General features: G+C 44.4%; 1 protein-coding gene across 4 annotated transcripts in view; it reads right to left on the bottom strand.

The window, feature by feature from the left end:
• The window catches only part of CSTPP1 (centriolar satellite-associated tubulin polyglutamylase complex regulator 1), a 170,895-nt gene that overhangs the window by 51,035 nt on the left and 107,590 nt on the right, over window positions 1-12,270 (bottom strand). For all 4 annotated transcript variants that reach the window (XM_081152622.1, XM_081152623.1, XM_081152625.1 and 1 more), the window contains exon 5: window positions 1,923-2,007. In XM_081152622.1, the coding sequence (XP_081008748.1) occupies window positions 1,923-2,007 (85 nt within the window). The remainder of the gene's footprint in view (window positions 1-1,922; window positions 2,008-12,270) is intronic.

Raw genomic sequence — 12,270 nt, 5'->3', positions numbered from 1 at the left:
GAGCCTAGCTTTCGGCCTATCTTGGCTTTCAACATGCCTTCTTCACTAAGCTTAATCATTTCTATTCTAGCTTTTGATTTAAGGTGAAAAACATACAACTCTTCCTTTTACTTGAATACTGAAGCCACTGTAGGGTTATTAACTGGCCAAGTTTCAATACTGCTGTGTCTCAGGGAATAGGGAGGCCCCTGAGAAGAGGGGGAGAGATGGAGGAATGCCAGTGGGTGGAGCAGTCAGAACACACATATTTGTGGATTAAGCTGTCTTATATGGGCACAGTGTGTGGTGCCCCAAAACAATTACAACAGTAACATTCAAGATCACTGATCATAGGCCACCATAACAAATATAATGATATTTAAAAAGTTTGAAATATTGTGAGAATTACCAAAATATGACACAGGGATACAAAGTGAGCAAATGCTGTTGGAAAAATGGTGTCAATAGACTTGCTCTACCCAGGGTTGCCACAAGCCTTCAATCTGTAAAAAAACATAGTATCTGCGAAGCACAATAAAATAAAGTGTGTCTGCACAGAGTATTTTCCTAAAAACTCTGTTGTGACACTTTTCAGAAAACAAGGTTTTCTGCTATACTTCCATTTGCCACCTTAGCTCAGGTTTTGGTTAACTGAGTGCATAGTCCAACTACCTCATTTGGTTAAAAAATGTGAATGACAATGAAACCAAACAGAGAAATTAGAAGGTCCTAGCTATTCTGGAATAATCTTGAAAACCTTCTTTTAGCAAAAATAATACACTTATTCCTTCCCTCCAGTGAGCTTTATCACCTTCATGCCTTTCCAGTCTCCAACCTCAATCCCCTTCCTCACAAGTTGCTGCCAGCTCTTTTTTTAAAAAGTTTTTAAGAGTTATGTTTATTGATGCAGAATTTATATTCAGTAAAACTGATCCCAGATTTGACCACTGCACAATAACCACTATAATCAAGATGTCAAACAGTTCCTCAGAACCCCCATGCCCCTCTGCAACCAATGGCTGCCCATCCCTAAGAATCCATCGATCTGTTTTCTGTCAAAGGGTCAAATTTAATCATTAAAGTGCTCGACATACAGTACTATAGAAAAATCTGTAAGCATATAAAATCAAGATTTTAAAAGGATACTTTGGAACAAATAATCTTTACACAGTCAAAAGAATGGGATTTTAAAATAACCTTATAAATTAAAGCACAGTTGACAAAATTGTCTTAAGATAGGTATAGAATAGCTAGTCTAGCTACTGTGTCAAGCTGCAGGCTGGGGCTGGTTGGTAGAAAAACTCTAAATAATGGAATTGAATTCTATGGAAATTCTCCGTGGGGCAGACATATGTTCTTACAGATATTTGGCACCTCAGAACTCACCCCTGCTTTTACCATGAAAGGGACAAAGAAAGCAAAAGCCTCTATTTTGCACATACCAACCATCACATGTTCCAACACACCTTATCTACATGAAAAGCTTCTTTCAAGCACCACAGTTCTGTCTTTCCAGCATCAGCCCTGAAGTCTGTCAACATCTTGAGCTGGACTGAGCCAAGTCGCATACAGTGGTCAAAAGGCCCAACTCTTACCTCTTCTTTTCTCAGAATGTCCTCTCTAGGGCTTTCCGTGTGTGTGTGTGTGTGTGTGCGCGCGCGCGCCTCTTCATCTCACCCTCCCCCAACTCTATCCGCAGACCCTAAGGCTCCCCACAGAAACCACAAAGGATCAGTTGGCTTCCGTTTGGAAACGCAGAAAGTGAGTATTATGTTTTTGGGCAAATCCCAAATAGACCTCTTTCCAAATGCCAGTTTCTTTCCTAATGGTTTTGTTCTTGCCTAATGGTTTGTTTGTTTGTTTGTTTGTATACATTTCAGGCTTCTCTATGAAGCCCTGCCCCACAGGGGGCTGAGTTGGCTTCAAGAGCCCAGGAGACATACCTGGCTGCTTTCTGAGTAAGCTCCAGTGGGAAATCCGGGCACAGTAACTGCAGCAAACAGTGATACTCCTTCATGGTCAGCAAATCTGAAGCAGAAATGGAGAGAAACACATAAGTCTCTGCATGTGAACTTGCTGCTCTCTTTTTGGTCATTTCATGGGTTTCAGGCCTGGTCTCAATAGAGCTGCTCTTTTAAAGGTAAGAGTTAAGGGTGTGTTAGCCACTAACTCCCAGGGGTGAGATTTTAATATCAATATTTATCCAAAGCTTTTCCTGGGTGGGAGGTACCCAGCTGCAACATTTTGGCCAAAAGAGCTTCACTGGTTTGAAAAATGGGAGGGAGAAGAGGGAACGAGAGGGGTACCTTTATCAAACTTCTTAGTTTGGTTTTCCTTGTGTATAAAAATCTGCAAGAATGGGTCATTTAAAAGCTGGTAAAATCTGCAGAAATTCTCCATCATGGTAGCATTCACCACAACATGCTCAACGAGCGTCCACAGCTTCTCTGGAAGCAGTACTAAGGCATACTCAGTTCTGCAATGCATGGAGGAGAAGAGTACAGTATAGCAACCCACAGACCTCATTACTCTGTCATCCAGCATTATGCAGACTGGCTTTTTATGCCTGCACACAAATCTGGTCATCATATTATAGTTAGCCAAGTTAGCGGTCCAAGGTATACAACCAAAGCAAATAAATGATTCCTGGTATATAGAAGCAGTGCAGCAGGAGAGATGAGCCAGGATGGAGGTCTGTGGCCCAGCAGAAGACCCAGAGAGGTAAATCTCAGGGAGGTTTATAGGACCCTAAGGGAGAGGAAATACACTGACACTTAAGAGTGGTTTTGGTGCTGCATGTACTAATCCAAAAGATTTTAGACCAGCCAGGCAGCAGCGATCCACAAAGTGTTCCACAAGCTAAAGCATTTCAAATATGGAAGGACATGCTAATGGTAAAGCAAGAGCAAGCAGCCTGGAAGCCATCCTAACTGGGAGCATGAGTGAGAGAAGGGAATCCAAAGGGCACGGCCACATTTGGGGAATGAAGATGATCATAGGCACTTGGTTTCTTTGGACCTAAGTTAGCCCAAGCCACAGGAATTCAGATCTCCTGCCCCTGCTAGTTCGGTTGATGCTTTTCCAAGACAGAAACCCCAAATCCCCAGGGACAGGCCTGGGTTCCTACTACTTTTTCATTAAAGCTCAATTCAAGGTGGGGGCAGAGAGTTAACCTAACCACAGTGCAGAAGTCACGGACACCAAGGAACAGAATCAGCGTCAATGTAGGTCAAAGGATCACGATGGCTTTTGTGGCCTTTGTCTTGGCCACAATAGGGTGTGTACTTTCCTCTCCTCACTTGCCTGACCTCGGGCACAGCCTGATAGGGGGTTTTATTTTCTTCAAGGGAAGGAGTAATAGCCACTCATGGTCTCAAAGATTTGGGGTGAGGGACAGGAAAGGGAGAAAAGCTGAATCAAATGTGTTCCCACTTTAGTCTCACTCCTGAACTCCCTATATATGGTGCAGAGAGCAGTGATTTCTGGCAGGAAGGAAATAAAGGAGAGTTCTATATTTGAATCATCAGTGCTTTTCTAGATTAAACTTTGGTAGATACACCTGATAACATTCTTGGAGGCTAGGGGTCAAAGTGTCTCACAGGAATTCACATTTATTCCCATAATTACCTACAAAATATCCTTGGGAAGATAAACAGGGTGGAGGGAAATAATAATAATGAGAGAGAGAGAGAGTTGTGTAACTCTCAACTGTAATCAAGAAAGACAATGCTGGGAATCAATCTCAGCCTCCTGGTTTCCAGATCCTCGGCTCCCTTTAGGTTCTTAATGTACTTGAATACTTGCTTCCCAAAGACAGAAAAATGACTTACAAAAATAACTTTGTACTTCTCTAACATAGAGTCTCATGGAAATACTAAATATATCAGAAAAACCGAATACATCTTGTCCATCACTTCTGGAATTTGACTTACCCAAATGTAAAGTAAGGAAGAGAGTCAGATAAAGGGAGGAATGAACAACTTTCAAGACTTTAATTGTGGCAGGCATGGCTCTACGTCTATGAAGTGGCGGTTAGGTAATGTCAAGGCTAGATGACTTCCATGGAGAGGCATCTGTCACTTGGAGGCACTCCTCAGTTGTACCATGGGTATTTGGGAGAATGGTGAGTGGAAAATAGTATTTGCTCATCGATGTTCTGGTATTTGTTCCAAAAATCAGAACATTTATGAGCAAATGGGAGCTGTCCCCTTCCTGTCCCACAGGCTAGGCTTCAAATCTTGGCTCTGCAATTTACCAGGTATGCAACTTGGGAAAATTGCTCAATCTCTCTAAATCTTAGTTTCTCGTGTATAAAATGAAAACAATAATACCCACCTTTCAAGATAATGTCTATAAAGTACTTAGTAGAATGTCTAGAACATAGTAACTCCAAACAATAAGATTTTGTTTGGTTTTGTTTTCAAATCCTGGGGGGCAAAGACAGGCGAGGAGAGGAGGAAGGTGTTTCTTGCTAAGTTTAAATGCTTAAACACCGGGGAGTGTTTTGCCTTGAAAATTCTGTCAGGTTGCCTGAGCCAAACCTGTTTTTGAATACTCTTCTGTAGTATTCATTCATCTGATATTACCATGTGCTGCCTGGGTTCCAGGCACAGTGCTACAGAAAAGAGCAAGCCAGCAGTCTCTCTAGTTCCCAAGGCTCACACTCAGGCATTGGTTAATCCTAAATGCTCCTGTCTACTTTGGGTGCCGTGGCTCTTAGAACTCTTCAAGATCTCAAAGGCCCTTCCAGGCAGCCTTTTGTGTGACAGGGCTCACAGTAAGGAGACTAAATAGTCACTGAGATCTTTGCTTAGGCCTTGAATTAGCTCACTTAACAGTCACCACAACCTTATGCAGCAGGCTCCATTAGTCTCAGTCCCATGTCACAGATAAGGACAAGGAGGCTTAGAGAGATGAAATAACCTGGCTAGTGAGAAGAGAAGGGTCCAGAGCCTGGGGGACAGAAAGGGGAACTAACTTTCCAGAACAAGATTCCAGGCTGGGAGGGAAAGAAGGGTGACTGAGGGCTGGATAGGCTTAATAATGATAATACAGCTAACATTCATTGAGCACTTGCTAAGGGCCAGGCACTGTTCTTCTAAGGGTTTTACATGCGTTAGCTCATCTAATTTTCACTATTGTTATCCCCATTGCACAAACACAAACTCAGGTGGTTCGAGTTTAAGAGGCAGAACTGGGTTATGCATATATGCATATAAATTCTTTGGTTAATCTCTCCCCACCCACCCATCCATGCCTGCCTTCCCTCTGGGGTGCAGGGTAGAAGGGGTCAATGGGGAAAAAAAGGAGCACCCGTAATACTTTCAACAATAAAGATACATTTTTTAAAAAGTGACAAAAAGTGATGGAACACTGGGAAACAGTAAAGAATAATCATTTGCTAACTAAAAAAAAAAAAAAGAGGCCAAACTGGAAGTCAAAATCAGGTGGCCAGCTCCAAAGTTTACCCAACTAACATTTTTAGGACCTTGATCTTATCAACTATTAATGTGTGAAGGCTTAAGAGTTTGCTTTGCCCTCCAAGCAAACTGCAGAAACTAAATAGCTCCAGGTGAACTGGATCAAGGAGACAATTCAGGAGAATTGGGATTTTTTTTCATGTAAGAAATTGAGTCTGAAAGGTTCTAATTACTGTCAACAGGAAAGACTGCAGCTCCAGTACAGCAGCTTGTGCTGGGCCGGAGGCCATGGGGGGGGAGGGGGATGAGTACACCTGTGCTGGTGGCCACTCCACTGTTTCTCATCCCAGCTGCTGTGCATGCTCTGCACGCTCTGCACCCCGGCAGGTGCAGGGAAGGTAGGTGGTGTGTACCAACAGACGCCTTCTCTAAAGGAATTCCCACAATTAGGAAAGCTTCAGCCAGCAAATCCTGAAAGTTCAAAGGCAAAGACATAAGAAGTCTTTGGTATAAGATCAAAATCAGAACACTTTCCACAAATTGGTGCTTCTCTTTTTGTGGGTGGTCAGAGCTGTTAGACTTTCTTATTCTAAACCTTGTAATCACCCCATCAACTCTGTGCCTGGCTCTAGACCAGAGGATTTTACACCCTTGATCCTATCATCTCTAGAGACAGCACAGCATAGTAGTGTGGCTAATAGCATGGATTTTAGAGTTAGACTGTCTGGGTCCACATGTGAGCTTCACCTCTGATTTCAAATTACTTGACCTTTAAGCTCTTGATGCCTCAGTGACCTCATCTATAAAATGGAGATAATGACAGTAACAACATCATACAGTTGCTGTGAGTTAATGTACTCAGAACAATGGCCCATCATATGTGCTGTTAGTATTTGCTGTTATTATTTTAGAAATAAAGAGACTAGGGTTTCTTTAACTCAAGTTAATTATTTTCTCAAGGAAACAGCTAGTGAGGGAGGGAGGACTGAGATTCAGACCTAGGCCTGCCTAGCTCCAAAGGTCCTGCGAAATCTACTCTAGCAGGTAGGATCCAGCTGGTTAGTGAAGGCCTTGACTTCTAGTGATAGAATCATTCAGGCCAGGTGACTGGCAGACTTTACATCGAAGTGAAACATATAGGTACCCTCCAGCTGGCCCATTAAACAGGGCAGAATAGTCAGGCAGGGTAGTTGTATGAGTGCAGGGCCGGGACTTTAGCAACCAGATGACCTGGCTCCACTACTTACCACCAGTATGACTTGGACAAGTTATACAACTTCTCTGAACCTTGGTTCCTCATCTTAAAAATGTGAATAATCACAGCACCTACCTAAAAGGATTGTTGTAAAAATCAAATGAAGCCATTTATATGTAAGACAGTTTTCTGGAAAATTATCAAAGTGCTCCATAAGTGGTAGTATTATTTTATAATTATTAATCGATTAAAATGGGAAGTGCTGAAATTGAGAAATCTTTGGGCTTAACTAAACCCCTTAGCACAATGCCTGGCACATAGTAGTAAAAATCTGTTGGAGGAATGAATGAATGAAACCATGCTTTGCATAGCAACTCAGATGAAAATTCAGAGGGACAAAGTTGTGGTCACCGTGTGAACACAGAGATGGGGACCCTCCAGGCACCAGAGGCATGTCTGTCAACTTAGGGGGGCGGCGTGAGGAGATGCCAGGAGCTAGAAAGTGCTGAAGATGGAAGCTGTCCTGTTTGGTAGGGAGCCTAACTCTCAGGAAACAATAAATCATGGCAGGTGTACTGCTTTCTGGGCTTGCTGACTCCCTGCGCCTTCTCAAGTGCTCAACTCAATCAGCTTGAATATTTATTTTCATAGGAATGTCCCACCAACTTTACCTTGGGAATCAGAGGAAGCCTAGGGTCTACTTCCTAGTAACTCAGTTTACCACTGTGACAGCTGTAGCATGAACACTGCAGGGTGTTGTTCGTTTTTTTAATCCTTACCCAAAGATATTTTTTCCATTGCCTTTCAGTGAGAGGGGAAGGGGAGAGAGGGAGAGAGGGAGGGAGGGGGAGAGAGGGAGGGGGAGAGGGGGAGAGAGGGAGGGAGGAAGGGGAAGAGGGGGAGGGAGGGAGGGGAAGAGGGGGAGAGACAGAGGGAGGGAGAGAGAGGCAGAGAGGGAGCAGGAGAGAGGGAGAGAGAGAGGGAGGGAGGGTGAGAGAGAGGGGGAGGGAGGGGAAGAGAGAGAGGGAGGGAGGGAGAGAGGGAGAGAGGGAGGGAGGGGGAGAGGGGAGAGAGAGAGGGAGAGAGGGAGGGAGGGAAAGGGAGGGAGGGTGAGAGGGGGGAGGGAGGGAGAGGGGGAGAGGGAGGGAGGGAGAGGGGGAGAGGGAGAGAGGAAGGGAGAGGGAGAGAGGGCGGGGGAGGGGGAGAGGGGGAGAGAGAGGAAGGGAGGGGGGAGAAAGAGGGGGGGAAGAGAGAGGGGGGGAAAGAGAGATATCGATTGGTTGCCTCACGCACATGCCCGGGGATTAAGTCTGCAACCAAGGTACATGCCCTTGGCTGGAATCGTACCCAGGACCCTTCAGTCCCCAGGCCAAAGCTCTAACCACTGAGCAAAACCAACTAGAGCAATACTGCAGTTTTTAAGATAAGCAGCCCCCCATTCAAATTATTCTTTTATTGTTTATCTTTAATCCCAGAGAGTGAAAGATGAGGTTACTTTGGCTAAGAAAATTAACGTAGTCAGCGATTACTGATGCTCAATATAGTCAGGGCAAACTCATTCTCCCTTCTTTTCTTGGAAAATAAGCATGAAGATCTTCTCTTGTCTTCTCTACATCTGGTTTGCCTTCTTGCTGTGGAAATTCCTGCCTCTGAAGCTCCTGGGGGCAGCTTAGTCATCTCTACCAACTCCTCGCAACCACCATGTGTGTCCATAACATTTGCCCAGAGGAACTGAGGTGGTGTGTGGTTGTAGACTCAGATGCCTCTGCTCTTCCTGGGAAATGGTGCCTTGGCCAGGGTCAGAGTGGTGTCATTAAAGGAGATCAGTGGAAGAGTGCTGGATGGAAGGAACTAGGGCCATATCTTTGTCCCTTACTTCGAAAGAGCCTTCCCCAAAACCTCAATCGAGGGTTTTTAGCTCCAAAAGTATGAGGGATGTAATGGGGGTTAGTCTGAACTCATTTGTATGAGTGTCTACATGCTGATGGTTGGGTGAACTAGTGCTGGGACAAGAACGGGAGATAATGAAATGCTACTGAGCCATGGGGAATCCCAGAGGACTGGACAACTTTTAGTTGGTTGGCTGCATGTTCTCAATAGCAATGACCACAAAGGCCAGAGAACACCACAGCCCATGAGTGGACTCTCCAATTTTCAGTTGCAATTGTTTTTATGTACTTCATGCAAGGGTTGTGGAGGCTCATTCTAAATGACACTCACCCTCAGCCAGGCTGCTCTGCCAAGAGATGCTCGGAAGGACATGGACAGTTTGGGGCATGATGATACCACCCCTTCCAGTCCCCAGGGCACTGAGGCTTTGGTGCCAGCCCACAGCTGAGTAAATACTCCTCAGTGCTAGTCTGCAAGAACAGGGAAGAGAGTGAGGGAGAGTGGGGGCAGCGAGAGGAAGGGACAAGACATATGACAGCTTCACTCCCCACGTAGCACTTGGTACCACAAATCACAGGAAGATTCTAACATCCTAGGGCCATGTTCCTGTCAAGCAAAGCCCCAGAACAACAGCAGGCTGTGTTCTTCAATTTTATCTTCTTTGGCAGCACTGTTGTTTTATGTTAAATGGAGGGAAATGATAATTAATTTATTGAAAAGGAAATGATTTTACAAAAGGAATGAGATGCAGTGGCTTCCAGTGACACTTGTGGGGTGAAGCACTTGGGCCATTATTAACACTATCCTTTGCCAACTCATTACTCCCCAGAGCATGATTAGTGTGTTCAAATAGGGGCTGAAAGCCAGGCTCTTTAGTGTTATATTTCATTATGACTAAGCCCAACATCAAGTGACTATTTCTATTTGACCAGTGTATTTGTTCTAGGCAAGTATTAAAATCAGACATAGTAACAATTTCATGGCAATTTTTAGAATGAACAAAAGCCACTCCCTAGGAACTGCTTATATTCACAAAGATTTAAAGAAGTGTGAGAGTTTCTAATCAGGGTCTGTATTGTACATTTCTAACCAGGGATCGTGCATGGCACATCATGGCAATCTGATCAGGGTTTTAGGCTCACCATGGCCATCCTTAGTCACTACCATGGGATCGAACTAGAGGCCTGGTCTGATAAGAACCCCCAGACTATGTCAGACCCTTGGGGTGTTGCCCTGTCTTCTGTCCATCATGATGGGTTGTTGAGAGTTGGAGGACCAAGGCAAGGCTTGGTCACTCTCTTGGACAGCTATGATGACATGAAACATACCAGGCTTGCACATGCCCAGGATGGGCTGCCATGTGGCATTATGAAAGGAGGCACCAGTGCCAGTAGCAACAGGGCTAGTGACTCTGGTATAGGCATAGTCTCCTAAACATTTATTGAGGAAATGGCAGGCAGCTCTGGAGATCACAATGTGGAGCAGGATCTTGGCACCATAAGCTCCCAAAGGGCCTAGCAGCCCATCAGGAAAGTTATTTCAAGCTTAGCATTTGCACCACCATTCATTCTAATCCAGAGAACAACTAGTCCCACTCTACCCGTTATTGCTGCTTCACGTTTTTGTTTGGAAATAAGAGGACAGGGTGTGTCCTCTGAAACAGAGACCTCAGAGCCAAGATGTAATTCTCATCCAGGAAGAAGCAGGTGCTGTGGCAAACTCCCGTGACCCACTCTTACTCTTCCCTGAACAGAAACGGTTCAACAGGCATAAGAGTTAGGGTGGAAAATAAACTCAGTCCCTCCACATGGTAAATAAAGGTGAGAGGAAACGCTCTGCCCCCTCATGGTGGCACATCTGGAATACCTCACTCAGCCTCTGACAGAGAGGCAGTATTTTGAATTTCCTTATATGGATCTTTACTGCCAGAGCGAGGGCTTTCAGGTTGTTTAGGGGGAATATTCTGTTCTACCACAAAGACACATAATGTATAGAGGGAAAAACTTGGTCTGAGTTCTGTGAAGAACCCATTATATTTTGGGGGGCCTCCATTTTCTCACCTGTAGAATAAGGAGATTGTGGTATGTCAGGGTTGAAAAAAATTTTAAACATATACTCTCCCCGCCATGGGAATCTTACAAGGAACCTCAATGTGTAACATAGATAGAAAAGTCTTTCTTGCCCAACTTTCTCCTCAATAGCCCTCACCCAAGCTACAGGTGGGAGGAATGAGGTGGAGGGGAGAGAAGGCCTGAGGCACTGCTTTAGCACTCTAGGCTCTATGGAGAGCAGTTAAAAAACGCCTGGCACTAACCCCTACATAGGTCTTATATAACACATAGTTAAGAGTGTAGGCTCCCAATAAATAAAATACAATAAGAAGAAAAAAAAAGATTGAAAATTACAAAAAAAAAAAAGTGCAGGCTCCCGAATCAGCCAACCAGGATCCAAATCTTGGTTCTTCAAATGTTATTTCTAAAATAGCTTGAGACCCTTAGAGTAAATCAATGAATTAAATGCATCTTACGTTACTAACTTGGTAGCAGTAAACAATTTTAATTATATTAGGTCAGATTTGCTGTGGTCTTCTAATAAAGCAGATTTTTACTTAGGAAAAAAACCCCCAAAACCCCCAAATCTTGGTTCTTCAGCTAGTTGGTCATGTGACACTGAGCAAGCAACTAGAAATGAGTGATAATAGTAACAATAGTAATAATATGCATAATGATACCAATACAAATCATGAAGAGTGCTTGAGAGGACTAAAAGAGATGATGAAAAGAGAGGGGCCGTAAACTGAAAGTGCTGCTGTGTGGCGCAGGGGCACGCTAGGGGCACGCTCGGAATGGTACCTGCTCCGGTTATCGCTCTCCTTCCTCAGGCACACAGGTGGGATGGCACCTGCAGAACAGAAGGCACAATTCAAGGAGGCCTGCAGTCAAGCCAGGAGGTGGCTAACACAATCTTATTCCTTATCTTAGGACCACGTTATCTTGCCTTTGTTCTGGTTAATGAGTAAATTAACTTCCAGCCTGAAGGCAGGTGCACGCCACTTTTCTTGATGGTCCGAGCACTGCCACTCCTCTATCATCTCACCCTGAGAAGTGCTGATGAGTCATATTGGTAGAGAGACTATATAATTATGCAAACCACTTTCATGTGCATTATCACTTTTGATCCCCATGAGAACCTTGTGGGGCAGGGAGGGGATAATGGGATGATTTCTATGTTTATAGACAAGAATGAGCCTCAGCAAGGGACAAAATCACCCAGCGAACAGGACAGCCATGATCAAACCAAGCCTTCTCATCCCCAGGCAAGGCCTCTCTCTACTACACAGGTTCCCCGTGTCCTTTTTGTTCCCGGGGCCCTGGGAACTCAACAGCTTTTATTTCCCCTATGGATAAAAACACCTCGCCTAGTGAGTTCCGTAGTGAGAATGCAGTATGAGCTGCAGCTGCCCTCCTATTAGCACTGCTAACATTTAAATCTGCCGCCAGCTTTCCATCTCTACCCTCCTCCTAGGCTGGCTCCAGGGTCAGACAGGGTAGTCCATCTGGCTCCCAGCTTCCTTGCTCCCCCCAAAACAAACTTATAGACCCTTTCTCATTTAGGTGACTTGCTGCTAATCTCTATAGAGAAGGGGTAACAAAAATAAACCCTCTGAAGCGCCTATAAGCCTGTACCTGCAATTTTAACAGGATGAGGCACAGGTTAGTAAGAGGAAAGTGTATTTAATATACATAAAAATATTTCCAACTACTTCTTCCTTTCTAATTTAAAATC

Source organism: Miniopterus schreibersii, assembly GCF_964146895.1.
Source record: "Miniopterus schreibersii genome assembly, chromosome: 12".
NCBI classification, from domain to species: Eukaryota; Metazoa; Chordata; class Mammalia; order Chiroptera; family Miniopteridae; genus Miniopterus; species Miniopterus schreibersii.
This window is presented reverse-complemented; position numbering and strand designations above follow the sequence as displayed.